General features: G+C 47.2%; 2 protein-coding genes across 5 annotated transcripts in view; one reads left to right on the top strand and one right to left on the bottom strand.

Annotated features, from left to right (window-relative positions):
* The first annotated feature begins 4364 nt into the window (after positions 1 to 4364).
* NIPAL4 (NIPA like domain containing 4) lies at positions 4365 to 13763 on the top strand. 4 transcript variants are annotated; one of them, XM_065644106.1, is made up of 7 exons: positions 4365 to 4422; positions 6145 to 6393; positions 9104 to 9160; positions 10174 to 10264; positions 11369 to 11529; positions 11630 to 12213; positions 12652 to 13763. In XM_065644106.1, exons 1-7 carry the CDS (start codon positions 4386 to 4388, stop codon positions 12661 to 12663), a joined length of 1191 nt encoding a protein of 396 aa, XP_065500178.1. In that variant the 5' UTR covers positions 4365 to 4385; the 3' UTR covers positions 12664 to 13763. The 4 variants fall into 4 exon arrangements, with proteins under 4 accessions (XP_065500178.1, XP_065500177.1, XP_065500179.1 ...); XM_065644105.1 differs by lacking the exon at positions 12652 to 13763 and having other exon boundaries at positions 11630 to 12234; XM_065644107.1 differs by lacking the exons at positions 4365 to 4422; positions 12652 to 13763 and adding an exon at positions 5070 to 5086 and having other exon boundaries at positions 6272 to 6393; positions 11630 to 12234.
* Positions 13764 to 14295: 532 nt separating this feature from the next.
* Positions 14296 to 17900, bottom strand: part of ADAM19 (ADAM metallopeptidase domain 19) — a 34702-nt gene continuing 31097 nt past the window's right edge. The window contains exons 22-23 of the mRNA XM_065644398.1: positions 17515 to 17661; positions 14296 to 16772 (exon numbers count right to left, since the gene is read on the bottom strand). Coding sequence (XP_065500470.1) covers positions 16698 to 16772; positions 17515 to 17661 — 222 coding nt within the window. The 3' untranslated portion in view covers positions 14296 to 16697. The remainder of the gene's footprint in view (positions 16773 to 17514; positions 17662 to 17900) is intronic.

Genomic DNA, 17900 nt, shown 5'->3' with positions numbered 1-17900 from the left:
GGACTGTCTGTACTATTTTTTTTTCCATATTTCAATTTGAAACCGTTCTGAAGTTTGTGTTAAAAGCACGTAAGGAGCAGAGCAGCTGTGGTTGTTGACTTGCAGACAGAGCAGTGGGAACTGAGAGGAAAAAGATGTTCTGGGCACTGAGGAATTAGGGTGAAACAACTGATGTGGGTCTGTGGGAGGGGGAGCACCTATGCTTCATCTGCTCTAGACAAAATACTCTCACTGATGTTCCCTTTTGTAGCTTCTTCCCAAGGTTTCCTCATGGGAGCAGCTTCTGAGCTTAAGAGGAATAAAAATGCAATGGTTCCTCACCTAAAATTGGAAGTGAACTTTACACCATGACCAGGCAGCTCTGTTGATCTTTCCGACGTGCTTTAAGTCACAGGACACACGATGTGCCTGCGGCTTTGTGTGTAGCACGCTGCCGTGGAGGAGGATTTGCCAGATGGCTGGAAGTTGCCCAATGTTTACTGATTTCAACATGGTTCTGCAATGGGGAACAGTAGAGAGGAGAGCAGGACTTTCCTCCTGACTCAGCCACTGATGCTAGATAGGTGGTTTAGTTTTCATTCTTTCCTCCATCAAGATGGGGTTTTTTAATTTTTTTTTTTTTTTTTTTTTACTAATTTTACCTGCTGTCACATGGACACCCCAGTACTAACACCAACCCCAAGAAATGCCGACGCCTCCCGGGCTGCACAGTCTCACCTGGAGCCAGAGGCAATACTTGCTTTGAGTATCAGGCTCCAAACCCCTGAATTTTGGATAATCGCCCCCAAGGGACCAGCATCAAAGATACAGGTCCACACCTCTCTTCTTCCTAGTGTTTCTAAATATATTTACATCTTCAGATTAAAGGCACTTCACCGATGTGAAGAACAGTTCATTAGTGATTGTTTTATTCTTTCAAAAGCGTAACTAAATGACCCTTTCTGCGACCCATTCTGCAAGCCAGGAGTGCCTTTCGCCTCGGATTTTGCTTGATTTAGAGTTCTTCTGCAAACATCTGGCAGGTAAGAGGTCTGCAAATAAACAACCTGCCGATTACGTGTCACTTCACCTTGTGGCACCCGCTGCTGCTCTGATGCCTTAAGGCCTCCAGTGCTTGCACAATATCCACCTATCCATCACCAACCCACCACTCCTGCAAACATGCATGATTTATGGGGCCACAGTGACCTGGAATACTGAACCGATCTGGATAAAAAAATTTAACAACTCTGGGAGAAATGCATTAGAGTGTGTTCTATGGCCGAATGACCCTGAATCACTCAGCTGTTCCACAGCACAGATCCACCAGTACGTGCACTGGCACAAGGAGGGCAGAACAGGGGTGGGAACCCACCGTGGGTGTGATGGGCTTGGGAATTCTCGGTGTGTTGTCTAAAGTCTTGCAGCATGAAACGACAGCCTCAGCCACTGCAGACACGGTTGCCTTGAGACAGGCTGCATTAAAAGCTGTCTGCTCAACAAAGCCCAGTCTTTAAAGCTTTTGAGTATCCTTTCATGTAGTGCTGCGATCATCTGAACACCAGGCAATCCCCTTAGCCCCTACACAGGGCATCATTAGAAGGAGGATTTACCCTTTCTTTGAAGCAGCAAACGGCTCCTTGGAGCTCTCAAACTCTACAAAGCCATGGCAGAAGACAGCAACCCTGTTCTGAAAGTTTGCACAGTAACTTCTAGCAGACATCTGAGGACAAAAGTTTCCATCACCTGTCAGCAGGATACTTCCACCATTATTTGAAACACAGGACAACAGGTAGCCAGTGTTTTTCCATCATTTTTTCCAGACCAAAAGAAATGAGCAGAGAAGAGCAGAGGAAAGAAAAGCCTTTTGATGTTGCTAAAGAGGTTATTTGCATGCAAACCTGTCTTGCTCTGCCCCTGGAATCCAGTCAAGTCTTTTGGTCTGGAAACCAGTATTTCAGGAGGAACTGCATTGTTAGAAGGTGAGCTGCTAAGGAAGACTCCCTGATTTCTAATGAATTATTTTTAAGGAAACATCTGATGAGAGTATCAGCCAGTGAGGTCATAGCTTGGAGCTGAATTCCCTTAAATACAGCCTTCCCATTAAAATGAGGATATGAAGCAATAAAAGAGGCATTGGTTGCATCCCTGCTTTATTGTTATCGGTCTCGACTTGCCCTTAACTAAGCCAATTCCATGCCAATCCTACCTGGCTTTTAACTCCCATATTGCCTTACACAGCTTTGCTAAATCCATCAAATGCAACTCCTGTGACTTAGAGATTTTATATATCACACCCCCGCAGCCCCTGCACCAGAGAGAAAGAAACACGTGATGCACTTGTATCCTTGGTTTGATAGCAAGACCTGACTGAAGCTTTTCTCACGGTGGTGACGAGTGGGTACGCTCTTTCCCTGATGTCTGACAGCTCACACTGCGGTGTCCCCTCCCTTTGCGACCTCTTCCCTGCCATGTCTCCTCTCTCCCCAGAACTGAAACAGCTTCTCTTGGAGACCTCATCCCTTGTCAAATCTGGGAAAAGAGGCCTATGGGGTCAAATATCTTTGCAATGAAGTGGGGTACATAAACAAAAATCTATGTGTGCCCTTTCCTTTAGGAAATCAAGGTGACAAGGGAAAGTAAAGCTGTAGCCCAATGTGCCTTTTGCTTTTGACTGCACCACCCCCTCTGCTGTGGCAATCATTTATGAGGTTGCACCATGACCAAAAAGATTCTTTTAACACAAGATTCCTTCCATAAAAATTTGCTCCCTCCCCAAGAGCTCTCTGCATGGTGTGTGTCTGGCTATCTTCACTGTTTCTAGGGCGTGTTACTAGGTCACCTTCCTAGTTCCAGACTGGGTTCTAGATCACTTAGTGGGTCTAGATAGTGTTCCAGGTCACTTGAAAGGTCTAGATCGGGTTCTAGACTGTGTTCCCAATCACTCGCAAGTTCTATATTTGATTCTAGATCAGGTTCTCGGGCACTTGAAAGTTCTTGATTTGGTTCTAGGTTGCCTGCCTGGTCTAGACTGGGTTGCAGAGCCAACATATGGTTCTGGAGAGGGATCATGTTCTGAGAGGGGGTGGTCCTAGAATCTACTAAAGGGCAAAAGTTAAAAAGATGGAGAATTGCTGAGAAGGTCCAGCAGAGGGGAGAGCCCCACAGTGCCCCTGAGCACCACAGCAAGCAGCTGGAACAGCCTGGGAGGGGATGGGGGACATCAATTCCCCCAGCCAGACCCAGGCAGGCAGCACTACAAACACGGCAACACTCGTCCCGCTCAGCCTTCACCTCAGTTTCTGCAGTCAGCCTCATATTCACACATTGCACAAAGTGCTCTTAACCAGCACCTGTTAGTAAATTTACTAAATAAAGGCCAAATCCTGCCATCACTGTCTTGCCCAGGGTGCCTTTTGCCTGCATAATATCTACAGCAGGAGCTGCTCACAAATCATGCATAAATCAGCCGAAGTTTCATTTCCTACATCGAAACCTGCTGCCACATGATTTGGATCAATTATCAAGGGCTCCTGTGACAAGGAGGAGGACGTGGGGCTTGGCTGGCACAGTCTCTCCCAGCCAGTGACCCACAGGTCTGTGACCAACGAACAGACGCGATTAAAATCAAATGACTCACAAAACACTTGAACATTACATTTGCTGAAGAAAAGAGTTGTACAGAGATAGGATCGAGGTGCTGAGCAGAGCAGTCACATGGCGCTAGAAATGCCGCAGTTTCACAGTCTAAGAGCAATTTCTGTAGTAGCAGGTAATATATTTTGTGCTATACGAACTGCAGTTACAGCCTCTTTTAGTAAGACGAAATATTTTCAGGACCCCAAACACCACCCGGGATTTAATTTCTCGTTTACTTTTATGGTCTGTTCCACTATGCACATGTACGAAGCCCGCAGCTTTGCAGCGTACACAACGTACTCAGCGTACGCCCAGCGTCCCACAGCTCAGCCACGGCAGCCGGGCTCACACGCCACCTCACCCGGAGCGCAGCCTCCTGCTTCAACACCTTCTCCCCTTCCCTCCTGCTCCCAGCCGCTGCAACAAGATACCCCGCTCCAGAGCAGAGATCTCTGTCTGGGCTGAGGCAGCGGAGTCTGGATTTGCGCAAAGGCTGTTGAACCCACCTGCTGCTGCCACCATACCCTCCTTTTCCTCTCCCCCTCCAGCCCCGAGCCCCAGGGGACAAGGGGCCAGGGCAGCAGTGGCGCTGCTGGGGCTCGCACAGGCATCTGCTGCCGCTGTACAGAGCCCAGCGACGGGCCAGCCCCGTCCCGGAGGAGGAGCCGGCCGGGCAGGTGAGCTGGCAGCCCGGCCCGACCCTGCCCAGTCCCGCCGGTTCAGCCCTCAGCCCCGGGATGCTCTGAGCCGGCCGGAGGACGAAGGAGATGGAGCCGCTGGAGGCGAACAGCAGCTGCAGCAACGGTGGGTGCAGCCCGGGCCGGGCCGGCAGCGCGGGGGGAGCGGGACAAGCCCCGGAGCTCAGCCCCGCTCCGCTCCGGCCGCCCCGGGGAAGCGGCGGGAGGGTCCCGGGCGGGGGGCGGCAGCCCCGGCTCCCCACGGGGGCTGAGGTGGCTGCACCCCCCGGCCTTCTCCCCCCGCCCAGCTTTGGGGCTGCTCCCTGACACTGCTCTGCTTTTCTAGGTTTCAGGTTTGTTATTGTTGGGGTTTTCTGTTTGGTTGGGGTTTTTTTGTTTGTTTTTTGGATAGGAGTGGGAAAACTCACTTTATCGGCAAGGCACACAGCCTGCTCCGCCAGCGGCAAGCTCTGTGCTTTGTCACCCTTACAGCGCTTACAGAGAAGCTAGTTGGTTTGTTTTTTCCCTTCCTTTAAAGATTACCTAATCCAGTCTGTAATCACCCCAGCCCGCTGCTTTACGACTGTGCCCAGCAGCACATTGCAGAGACTTTTACGTAGCTGAACAGGCAAGACTTCCCCCAGGAAATATTTCCACAATCAAGGGTGGTTTTCCACAAGAAAGAAACCTATTAGGGAACTTTTGGAAACTCACCTTAGAAAGTCACTGGATTTTTTTCAATTAGAAAAAGTTCGGATCCAAATCCTCAGCTACATGGGCCAGGGACAAGGGTGCAGATGCAAAAGATCTAAGCCAGTCTCTTGGTTTAAAAAAAGATGAGCCCCATGCCCAGGATGCCAGCAGTGCTGGGGGCAGTTTAACCATTGCATACCCCTGCCTGTGGAGACTAATACTTGCTCCATAATTCCTACATGAGTTCAGGCAGAAAATTAAAATCTTTTACTACAAAGGGACTTTTGTGACACTCCACCTGAGTGTTCTGTTCCCCATGGTCACAGTCACGCTGTCTTTACTACACTGAGAGTGAAGACTGTGACCGAAAGAAGTGCTGAGTGTGGTAGGAGTGTGAGGGTAGGAAGAAACTCAGCAATTTTCCCACCCACACACAGCAACACACCTTGGCTAGAGACATGAGGACTTAGTGCTTTTAATATGAACAGTGGAAAATAATGCCTGCTTTTAGTCCTTCCACACTGGCAGGACTTGATGTGATTTATAAGTACTCAGGCGCTCTGCAAATAGGTAGAATAAAACCATTAGACAGTAGCGGCAACACAGAGATGAAACTTTGGTCAAGGATGAGCCTGTTGTTGTCTTATGAGCAATCCCCTGACACTGCTCAGTACACAGAGCCAGGACAGACACACAGTTACAAAGTACTGGCATCATTCCACATTAGACCCAAAGCAATAAGCTGCAGACAAACTGGCAAATGCAAGGGTCAGGTGGCTGGAAAACACCAAAGCCTTTCAATCAGTGAGGCTGAGTGTTGATTAGGCATAGTTCAAACTCATAACACTGGAGTTTGGTAGAGAAACTCTGACGGGGATGTTTGGAAATTCAAATTACATTACTGTAGTGGTTCTTGTGGCCATCCAGTTCAGTGTGAATGAGCTGCTTGAACTGCACACCATAAATCCATCACTCAGCACCTTGCCATTTCCATATCTGAGTAAAGACGTGTCCTGAATTTTTGAGAGCCGGTGGGTATGTGCTGTTAGGGTGACAGCACAGGCGGCTGTTCAGAGGGCCATCTGGATCAGTTCAAAGAGCAGAGTTGATAGCCATGTCAGTAATTTGCCGTTTTATCTCCGTGGTGGTCTCACAGGTTCTCTTGTCACCCTTTCCTGCCTTTCTCATCGGGTTGTGTGCCAAGTGATCGGCAATGCTGAGCCAGCTGACGCCGTCCAGGACAATGGGACTTCAGATAACTTCTGGATAACTCATCTGGAAAGCAATTATGGATTCTACATTGGCCTAGGCTTGGCTGTCTTCTCCAGCTTCCTCATTGGAAGCAGCGTGATCCTCAAGAAGAAGGGGCTGCTACGACTGGTGGAGAAGGGAGGCACCAGGGCAGGTAAGGCTTTTGTGGGGGGCAGGAGGGAGGAGGTCCCTCTGTTCCCAGAAACACATGCATCAGCCAAACTCCAGCACTTGTATGGCAAGGGAACACTTCTGGGTACAAGTCAGCCTTCCATCAGCAGTGTAAGATAAACCTTTTCTGCATGTACGTTTGTGTGTGAGACTCAGAGAATAGTGCTGTGCTGGAGCAGAGGAGCTAATTTACAGAGCCCTGCATCGGAAGGCCCAGCTAGAAACAGCATTCCCCTGCCTTGCACCGCAAATAGCAAGTCACACGTGCAGCGTGACCAGATGTGCACCCACCAGGAGAACAATACATGCCCATCACAGCTTTTATGTGGGCAAGTGCGAGGCCAGGAGGAAGCGGAGTGTTGAAAGCTCTTTGAAATGTGCCCCTTTGCACAAAGGTGCAAGTCATCCCCTTGCTGCAGACTGGAGCAGAACAGCACAGCCCCATGACCCCACTCTTGCTCTTATTGACGCACTAGGCATTTTTGCCACCAAGTCACTGGGACAAGGATGTGGCCCCACGTGCTTTAATTGCACTAGCAAGAGCCATTTGTTAATGCAAGACTGCACACCAGCGGTCTGTGTGAACTCTGCTTGTGGTTTTCAGAAAGGATACTACTGAGGTATGTTGCTCAACAACATGTAGATAACTTTCCTCTAGCTCTTAGGGTGAGGTGCGTGTATATTTGGATGGGAAATGGTGGATGAGCACTGCCTACAGTGAGATTGCACTGTGGAATTGGGCGCATCCCATCAGCATTGCAGACACGCGCTCTAGCAGCAGCGCAAGTCCTACCTGGCAGCTGACCTACTTGCATAACTACAGAACAAAATAATGATAATTAAAATACTACTGCTTCCCAGTTCTGGCCTAGGAACAATTCTTAAATCATTTTACAAAGGAAGTCAGTGTCGCTGTCCCCATTTTAATGTCCTCATATGGGGACACAAAGGAATGGAACAACAAAGTGACTGTCCAGAGTCAACGAGCAAAGCTACCAACAGCATCTGAGCCACAGACCAGTCTTGAGTCTGACTCCATCCCCTGCCATTAGGCTGGCTGCATGCAGCTGCTGAACTCACATGGGTTTGCTTTTTGGCATTATATTTTCACAATGAAATATCAGTATTGTTTCGATTGTAGAAGAGGTCTCTCCTCCTTCCCTCCACGAACTCCTCTCACAACAGAGCCAAGTGAGCAAAGCAAGAGCGAACCCCTCCCTGTTTTTCAGGGTGTTTAACCAGGAATTAGAGATTAATGACAGAAAACTGCAGCTGACAAAAAGAGTTCTTGAGAGAAAAAACCAAAACGCAACCAACAAAATAACCAACAAACACCACCACAACCTAGCCGTTTCTAAGCAATACCGAAGCATAACATTTGAACTTGAGCATTTGTATACTTCAGGAAACAGAAGATGCTGAATTCAAGCAAATTCCTGTCCACCTCCTCATTCCTCCTTTCCCTGCCTTACTCTTTAATCTCTCAGTTCACACATTTCACCCCTGCTACCTGAGCATGTCACTTTTCTCCAAGGCAGGCCAAATGCTGCTGTCACTGACAGTGCTGGTCAGGTCACACTTATCTAAAACACAGGCTCTCTCTGACCCAGTAAAATCAGGGTGCACAATGTCAGCAGACTCAAGCTCCTTACATCTAACAGCTTGTGTGTTAAAACAAGAGCTGGATTAGTTCCCAACACAGTATGTCCGTTCTTCCTCATTTATACGCACATTTCTTTCATGGCGTTGTTCCGACGCCACAAATCATTTTTCATCAGAAACGCTCAGTCACAAAATGACTGCTCCACATTAAGTAACATCAGGATTTCTGGCAGTTCAGGCTGAGGCCTTATGATACAACTATTGTATGATACAGAGAAACACACAAAACCAGCAGTTAGCAGGGACACGATGCAGGGAGCCTTCACCACGACGCTATAGCAACACGAACTATGGCAGCACGTGCCAGCACAGAGCAACAGACCAGTTTTAGCCCCCTTCATCCTTTGTAGCTATAGCCCCCACTTGAGCTGGGTTTGGAAAAACTCATTGCCTTACCTTGGTGCCGACGCGCGAGACTCCCCAGCAAGCCGGTGCAACGTGAGGTGGAGCACAGGTTCCCCCTGGGCAGGATGCTGGTGGCGGCATCCCAGGGAGCAGCTGTGGGTGGGGGGCACCCAGCACAGAGCACAGTCCCTCTGCTCCAGGAGTGCTCCGTAGTGAACAGGCAAGTGGAACATGCAAGACAAACCACGATGGGTCCACGGGAGCTCAAGCTGGGGTGTTTATTTCTGGGTTTAGGGGCTGATGCACCCTGATGAACCAGCAGGGATGACCACAGCTCCCAGGGCTGAAGGGCAGCCCCAGGGTCCATGCTGCAGCAGGGCAGGCTGCACCCCAGGACAATAACCTCTGTGGCTTTTGGGCAGTGGGTGCCATTCCCATTACCAGCCAGGATTAAACAACTGCTTTTGTTGTATTTGTATTGTCCAGCCCTGAGTTCCAGCTTCTGCTAATCCCTTGACTCAATTTCCACATAGGATAGCATGTCTGCATATTCTGTCCTTCCAGGATGTTTCTTTGTCACATTCTTCCCCTTGCAATTTATCCCTCTCCAAAGGGACATTTCTCATCTCTTACTCTGAAGAGCACGGTTGTTAACTCCTGCATACCTCTGTCCTTTGCTTCCCCAGGAGATGGAGGCCATGGCTACTTAAAGGACTGGCTCTGGTGGGCTGGCTTGTTAACCAGTAAGTAGAAGCTGTTTCCCTGGGTTTGCAGTTTATCCAGAGTCTGTCCTTGTGAATCAGGTATGGAACAAGCCCAGCATGTGGTGGCTTAAATCCTTTTTCTGGTGAGTGGATGTACCTCAAAGAGAGTGGAGGCAGTGAGCCACACAGAATCTCCTTCACCATCCTCCTGTGGAGCTGGTAGGACTTGCTAGTTCAGTTTTATCCAATCAAGTGCATAAAAAGCCAGGTTTTAATAAGGCAGCTGTCTGTTCTGTGTACGAGGCACAGAGCAAACAGCCTTCCATGCATGCCTGGGGGCTCCAGGAAAGAGAACTGCTGCAGCACAAGGAAGATAGCAAGAAGGTGTTGATAGCAGATCCTTTCTTGAGCAAAACTTGCTTTGCCTTAGAGCAAGCCTTAAATCCTCATTTTCATCTTCTCCAATTGGAGTCACAGCTAGGCAAAGAGCAGCAGAGGGTTTTTCAGAGCAGTCTTTTCTGGCTCTTACTGCTGCAGCAGCTCAAGGTGCCCCGTCCTTGCTCTGCCCTTGCAGCTCCTGCTGCACAACCACCGTCGTACAACCCATAAGCAAGCACACGCTGCTCAGGGGACAGGGACAGCCCAGCCGAAGGTGACACTATAGTCCCAAGGAGACACTTGGTAGGTAAGGAGCAGCCTCTCAGCAGCTCCCACAACTGCCCACCCCTCACTAATGACCCACACGTGCTGCAGTTGCCTGGCTGGGCTGTGGGGGCTTAATGAGTTGATATGGACCAGCTTTGGCACGGCTGAGCCCTGGCACCCCCAGCCCTTCTTCCTGGGGGTGCAGGCTCCAGGGGCGCCTCTCTGCTTACGTTAATTCGTACAAGAGAGATTTTGACCCGCTATCTGGCTCTGTCCAGAAGCAGCATGAAACCCCCATGATAAAACCCACTCTCTAACTGACATCTTACTACTTTGCAAGCCCACAAAAGAAAACAGAAAAAGTAAACTGTAACTCACTGGTATTTGTTTTTCTTGTGTTTGTTTAGTGGGTGGAGGGGAAGCTGCCAACTTTGCTGCCTATGCCTTTGCTCCTGCAACTATTGTCACGCCTCTAGGGGCTCTGAGCGTGCTCATAAGGTGATTTATGTGTCTATAATTTGCAATTTGCCTTTTTTTGTTTGTTTGTTTGTCTTGTAAGATAGAAAGACTTGAAGGGATGCTAATATGATTTATTCTGCTGGAAGGAAAAAAATATCTCAGTGTTTTCTAAAAAACACGTTAACAGTTGTTGTCCTTTGAGGAGATCGTTTGGAAACTGCTGAATTAAGTGGCATGCCCTTCTGGAAATGCTGGATGTGGATAGCAGCTGCATAAACCTCAGGTTAAATTATTGAAAATATCAGTGTTGCTTCCATCCTTATTCAAGGTTGGGTGGTATCGTTTTGTTTTGGTTTTGTAGTGAACAGTACTAAAAATCAAAAAGGTAAAAAATATCAGGCTTGTTTTTTAACTGTCTTTTGTTTGCCTTTTTTTTCCTAGGCTTTTAGGGTGCTCTGATGTTGTGGGTTTGTATTTCTGTCTGTTGCCAAAAGGGCTGAAATTCTGCTGTATTTTTAAATATATATTTAACAAGGAAATTCATACCAAAATATGTGACTCCAGGTACTGGAAGTTTTATAGAAGGAGTGTTATTGTGAAATGCATAAGCAAACTAAGTGTTAGGACTGCTCTGGTGTCTTGCCCAAAATTTTTATGGAAAACAACTAGATATTCTTGCAGATATATCTATAGCCCCAGTGCTTTTAGAGTTTCTCTGGGGCTCAATAGTTCTGATTATCTAAAATAAATGTAACTCACTTGCTGTTAGGCTGGGTTTTTTTCCTCTCTGTTATTCCGGTCCTTGAAGTAGTTTCCTTGGGCACTAGAGGCTTCTTAATGTCCATTGGGTCATGAGTGAATCTGGAGACCCTGAAAATATTTCTGAGGATGTGCTAACACATTCAGCACTTTTTTACTTTGCTAATACACGAGCTGTGATCTATAGATCACACCTGCATCTCTGCAGGTTCAGCTGTCAGTAGATGCAATGTGATTACACATTAACACATCGGATTCCAACAAATCTACTCCAAATTTGTGTCCTTGTATCACACGAAGGCTTTCTTTACCTCATTTTAGCTGCTGTTCCTTCTTCAAAGGACTTCAAAGCACCAGCTGACGGTGGTTTTCTGTCCCATGCAGTGCCATCCTGTCTTCATATTTACTTGGAGAACGGCTCAACCTGCTGGGAAAGCTGGGCTGCATGCTGAGCCTGGTGGGCAGCACGGTGATGGTGATACATGCCCCAGAGGACGAGGAGGTCACCACCCTGGATGAGATGTTGTCTAAGCTGAAAGAGCCAGGTACACAGGTCGTGTTTTCCCTCCTGGGGCTGGGCAGTGCGTACTGTTCTGTCCCCTGTGCCTGCTGCTCAGTTTTAAGTTATTTCTCTCCCTCTTTCAGGTTTCCTCGCTTATGCTGCGATCCTCTTGGCTGTTTGCTTCCTCTCGATCTTCTACCTCGCACCCCACTATGGCCAGAGCAACATCCTCATCTACCTCACCATCTGCTCCGTTATTGGTGCCTTCTCCGTGTCCTCAGTCAAGGGCCTGGGTATTGCCATCAAGGGCTTCTTTGCTGGCCGGCCTGTGCTGCAGCACCCGTTGACGTGGATCCTGGTCATCACGCTGGTGGCATCCATCACTACACAAATTAACTACCTCAATAAGTCTCTAGACATTTTCAACACCTCTTTGGTGTTTCCCATCTACTACGTGCTATTCACTACCATCGTCATCACAACTTCTATCATTCTCTTTAAGGAGTGGGTCACCATGACTGTAGTGGACATAATTGGGACAGTTTGTGGCTTCCTCACCATCATTTTGGGGGTGTTTTTACTCCATGCCTTCAAAGACATGGACGTCAGTTTAGGAAATCTACCACAAGTCCTCCAGAATGAACAGCAAGGACCAGTCACCCAAGATGACAAGAACATCCTGATAGAGGTGGACAACTCCAGCGTCGCCCCAGAGGATAAACCCAAAGTATTCACGACCTACACCTAGCACATTATATTTGAGGGTCTGGAGGTTGGGGGAATGGGTTGATGTCAATATTCCAGATGCTAGTGAGCAATTTTTAAAAGGAAAAGTGGAAAACCAGCAGTATTTTATCCAGAGCTTGGTAGAGTCAACCCAAATCTTTCCCTGGGCTTTTGGACTGGATCTTTGTCATGGTGTGGCAGCAAGGGGTTTGTTTAATCCTCACTGGGCTTTAATACATGCAGCCACTGAAAATGAAAACCCACTCAAAATATGATAGTCCTGGGACAGAGCTCTTCTCTGAGGCCTCTTCCCATCTCTTATTCTTGGCAGGGCTAATGTTTACTCTAGCATTCCTTCTTTGAGGTGGCCATTAATGTGTTTATTTCCAGGCCTTCATTGAGTCATTGATCAGTGTTTTTTGTCTTTTTTTCTTTCCAGACACTTGCATGAACTCTAAAATACACACAAGCACCAAATGGAGGTGACAGACAAGGACTGGATGGGGCACGCCTGCTATTCAGACTCCGCTCATCCATGTTTAACTACTTGTTCTGCAAATATGGGAAAAGAATACTGGTGAATATGGACAAAACATGGCAAATTTTGGAAGAGGTGCTCACTTAGGCTCGGTGGCAGAACCCAAGCGTGAAGTGTTTTTACAGCACTGTGGCAGAGAAATATTTTTCGGCTTTTGGGTTTTGGTGGGTTTTTTGTTTTGTTGTTGTTGTTTTGGTTTTTTGTTTTGTTTGTTAGGGTTTTTTTTTCCTTAGCAGCTGTGGTGCCCAGGCCATGTTGATGTGGTTGGTGAAGCCACTGGGCCTGATCGAGGCATCACCTGAGCAAGCGGCAGCCCCGGCTCGGGCTGGGGAGCTCTGGCAGCGTAAACCCCATGTCAGGAGAAACGCCACCACTGTCTTCAACACTTTTTGTGGTCTGTGAAAATCTCTTCAGCCTGAAAGAGCGAGTGGCTGTAAATTTTAAGGTTGGTTCCTGGGCTTTTTTTAGCAAACATCTAGACCTTGGAGAGCTTCCCAATTCTTTGACCCCCATGACCTCTCCTGCCATCATTTAAGCCCCAAAGCTTTTTTGTTGTCGTTTAGAGGGAGGCATGAGCTGCATGTGATGCTCTGCAGAGCTATAGGGATGCAGTTTATCCCAGAATGATCCTGCTCACCCCGTCCATCTCTCAATATAGCATGGATGCTACCTGGACTCTTTGCTTGCGGCTCGCCTTCAAAACCCCCTTGGATTTGTATCAGTGGTGAGGATGAATGGATGAGAAAAATGACATTTTGGGCTGGAAGGTGAAAAAGGAACGTATTACAGCAGCTAAAACTTTCTCCCATCTTGCCACTGGGTCTTACAGCACAGGGAAACTGGAGCCTGTTTGCTCACAGCAAATCCCAAACAGGGTGCAGCGAAGCCTGAGCTGGCTTTGCCAGGCTGGCTCGGGCTGGAGGCAGCTCTGGCTGGGTTAGCCCTGGACCAGGGCGCACACTGATGCTGTCTGAGATGCTGAGCCGGTTATGCCTGGGTCTGAGCATACACAACTTGGGGTTGGGTGGGAAAGGAATATGCAATCTCTTATTTTAATAACATTTCAAGGTTGGGATTTTTGGTTTTGGGGGTTTTTTTTGGGGGGGGGGGAATGTGGAAAGGGAAATAAAGGATTTTTCTTAAAAAAAAAAACCAAAACAAATAAACCTTGAAGGTGGATCTAATGATTTCTCTGCCCTTATTGGTGTAGCACTAAAGGCTAAACAGGCTGAGGGTTGGCTGAGTGCAGCAGAAAGCGCGTTTGGGGCAGAGAGTAAAACAGCAGCGCCCTCCTTTGGTAGCAGAAAATAATCCAAGTAATTTGCTCTAGCTTAATTTTTGGCATCCTAATTGGTGTAATGCATTTACTTTATGCATTTTCTTTTAGAAAAGGATGTAAACAGGACTCATCTTTCCTCACTGCCTAGAACTGCATTTCATAAGAGCCATTTTTCCAACTATCCTTCCAGCTCTGGACAAACACACATATTATATAAAATGAAGATTTGAATCAGGGTAACAAAATAGCACACAGTGACAGAGTAATTGTTAATGACAACTGATAAATTTATTAAAACTAGGCAAAAGGCACAATGAATTGCATTCTTCAAGTATTTGCATAGGTGCACAGAGAGCATTATTGTAAACCATTAATATGTGGACACAGGAGAAACTGAGATGTATTTTGGTATGTGTTCTCCCAAGTAACATTATCTTAAAAAAAAAAAGATTTTAGCATCTTTTACTCCTCCTGCAGTTCCCCTATTCTTATTCACTCAACTTGCACGCATATAAAAAATGTAAAGTACTTATTTATAACTACCTTATGACATTCCAGCAATAGAGTTTGTCATTAGAGTCTGGGCAGTTCCAGTTGTTCTCTGAGCTTTTTGTGTCTGGGGAAGCTTTTTAAAAGCTTGATCCCATGTTCACATGAAATGCAGTGAAAATATCCCTAGCGATTTTTGGTGGCAGTTTGATAAAGACCAGGGGCTGTAGCAGAAGTTTGCTGCTGTCTTCAGCAAGGGCTCAGATACAAGATCAAGTTCTTGTGGTTGAATCTGCACTACCTGTATGTACAGTATGTGCCCAGCTCACTGCTCCACCTGTGAGCAGTAAAACATGCAATTATATTGAAAACATGCCATTACCCCAAGAAACAACAGCTCTGGGGGTTGTTTGAATATACATTATTTATATGTAATATAATTCAACTATAGAAAAAGACATAGAAAGATTAGAAAGCTGATGTCATTCACTTTGCATCTCTTATTTCAGAGAGAAGTTTTTTAGGGTTGGTTTGATTTCCAGGCATATAGAAGGTAAGAAAAGGCCCCAAATGATCAAGATAAGGAATAATCAACCAGAAATTCAAGACACACCCTGTGTACTGTTTCCTTGTGGAGAAAGAGGTAGTAAAGTTGCAAAAACTGGAGAGGTCTATGTCATCCTACATATACACTACTACATATCACTGTAAATTTAATGAGCACTTAGGCTTTATATATTTTTTGTTGTTTTTCAATCAGCAGAGCTTAGGGAAAGAGACTTTTTCTTTATGCCAATAATACAGTTTCTCACATGTGCAGCAGCAATCACCCTTAGGATTTGTCCATAATCAATCAGACACAACAGAACTGTTGTAACCATAGCTCCAGAATTCCCTGTGTTCTCTTAGGAAATAATTTCAATTCAGGGGAATAATAACAAAAAAATTGGCATAACAGAAGCTTGTCATCTAAAATCCTGAGAAAAAAATGTACAAAAGCCCAAACCATTATGAGAAACAAAAAATTCGTAAGGGGGGCGGTCCTCGGGGTGAGAACCATCAGCTGCTTAAAGTGCACACAGACAGCTCTTTCCATCTGTGTTGTGGAGAAAAACTCTTGAGTAAATGAGCTGCCCTACAAAAGCACCATGTATCACATGAATATTTCTGCTGTTTTACCACCTGGGCAATTTTCAGGTAGGTTTCTCACTGGTATGGGGAGCAGACAGCCCATGCTGAATTACTGCTCAGCACAGACCGAAGCCTGAGGAGACACGTGCAAAAATATCTACTGATTATCCACAGTACCGTATGCTGGAGAGGAGGTTTCAGCACTGACTTTGGCTGAGCTTCCTTCTGGCCATTGATCTGTATCTTGGCCAGAGAATTTTCCTGTCGTACCTTGACTGTGTCCCAATGACACGGATGAGAGAGCACAAGCCACACTGGGGATGCTGTCAGGTCTTACAGCACTGAGGCAAGACAAGTGAGTGCTGGAGGACAGACAGGTTGGAATGCTCTTGCTGAAGATGGTTACATGGGAAAAATAATTAATCCCCTCTATTAAAGCTAATAAAAATCCACAGTGACCCACAAATTATTTTAACCAGGAATATTTCCATGGTTTGCTCCCTGTTATGGCCCCGCTTGCCACCCACTGTATATTCAGAATAAGCTGAAGAATATCAAAGGCTGCCTTCTGCTCTCCCAAGAGGCAGTGGTTTCTGTATAGCACCAACGTATGCTCCTGCAGCTGCGTGGATGGGCTGAGGAAGCCAACAGGGCTGGGTCTTACATGAAAGCCCATCAGGGCCAGCACCTGCACTCACAGCCTGTTCTCCCTGGTAACACTTAAATAACTGATTAAAAACACATGAAACCCTCATCACCCCATCCTTGCATTGGATATTGCACAAGAATATTTAAATACCGTATAAACGAGTCATCCCTATATGGAAAAGGCTATCAGCAGAGAGGGTTGAGTTCAGCTTGGCATGTACCGGTGCAGTTCCTGGGGACACTCCTGCCAAGCCTGATGGCAGCTTGTTGAGTCACATAAGAAATAGGTGAGGGTAGAGGAAAGGAATCAAGACACTGCCTGTGGCTGTGGATGGTTTTTTGGGTGATGAAGTCCACCCAGTTCCACAGAAAGGTCAGAACCAGCTGGGAACACACTGCTTCATGAGTGTCCACGGGAGCCCAGCTGTCCCACTTGCAAGGTATTTGCTGCTCCAGTTGTCCTGACACCAGTATTCTGGGTGAGATGGAAAATGGAGAAAAGAGAGAAGGGTGAACATTGATGAAAGAGCAAATGCTTCCCACTCTGTCTCCCCAAGCTGGTGTTACAGTGGGCCAGGAAGCCTGTGTCCGTTCACATGCATTCACACTCCAGTGCAGGAAACTCTCACATCAGCAGCACAATGAAGTTCATGCAGGTTTTTCCATCTTTTGCAGGTGGCCTCAAGTATGTTGTTGGCTGGAGGCAGCACCTCTGGTGTGTGGAGTGGAGGTGTTTTGTGTGAAGGGGTCCAGCTTGCAGGGAGCTGAGCTCAGTGACTGTCCTTATTAATGGCACTTTTGGGAAACAATCCCTGCAGAGAAAGCATCTCAGCCATGGCTAGAGAGGCTGGAGAGGGTTTCTCTTCCTTACTAGGGTCCTCAAGTCCTGTGAGCACCTTCCTGTTTTGCTGCTCTTCACTGACCATTCTGGGTCACACAGCCCCTCACTGCTCAGCCCCAGTCACACAAATGTTTTATCTGAGAAAGCGCTCAGGGACGCTGAGGACTGAATTAACTGTTTTGCTTAACCCAGTAAATGTTTAATGAGGAACAGGTAAAACTAGGGGCAATCAACATAACAACCTTAATGTTTCCACCCTTTGGGGCCGTGCTTTAAGGTGTTTTGCCATATGACAGCAGGGTTACTCCTTTCAGAGTAGTTTTATCCCCCAGTAATAAGGGGATGCTTCTTCCCCACCACCGCACTCCGTGCCTACCTCTGCCACAGGCTGGAGTCGTCCTGGGGTTCTGGGGTGCGCAGGAGGCAGCGAGACGACAGGGCTGTTCCCCAGCCCGGTTCTGGGTCTGGCTGGGACGGGATTAGCTGGCAAAGCTCTTTGGGGTGGCCGAGGCCTAGAAATATCCTGTGCAAGAAAGAAAGAGTTTTCAATTCTCAGCCTGGAGAGATGCCCGGCCTGAAACCAGAGATCATTTTTTCAATTTTTTGTAAGTCTGAGGCAGCAGCTTGAGCATGCAGCTGCACACCTCGATGCCTCTGGTTTGGAATTAGCCCCAGGGATATTAAAATCTAATGGCTGCGTGATGAAAAACAGGAGAAACCTTACAGACTGGGCAGGAGTCCCCATCACAACTCAGCCTGTAG

The sequence above is a fragment of the Caloenas nicobarica genome, chromosome 13 (assembly GCF_036013445.1).
Source record: "Caloenas nicobarica isolate bCalNic1 chromosome 13, bCalNic1.hap1, whole genome shotgun sequence".
NCBI lineage: Eukaryota > Metazoa > Chordata > Aves > Columbiformes > Columbidae > Caloenas > Caloenas nicobarica.
This window is presented reverse-complemented; position numbering and strand designations above follow the sequence as displayed.

Coding starts and splice junctions, on each gene's coding strand:
- NIPAL4 (XM_065644105.1), top strand. CDS start 4,386: ATGGAGCCGCTGGAGGCGAACAGCAGCTGCAGCAACG. Junction 6,394..9,103: donor GAAGGGAGGCACCAGGGCAG/GTAAGGCTTTTG, acceptor TTGCTTCCCCAG/GAGATGGAGGCCATGGCTAC. Junction 10,265..11,368: donor GCTCTGAGCGTGCTCATAAG/GTGATTTATGTG, acceptor TGTCCCATGCAG/TGCCATCCTGTCTTCATATT.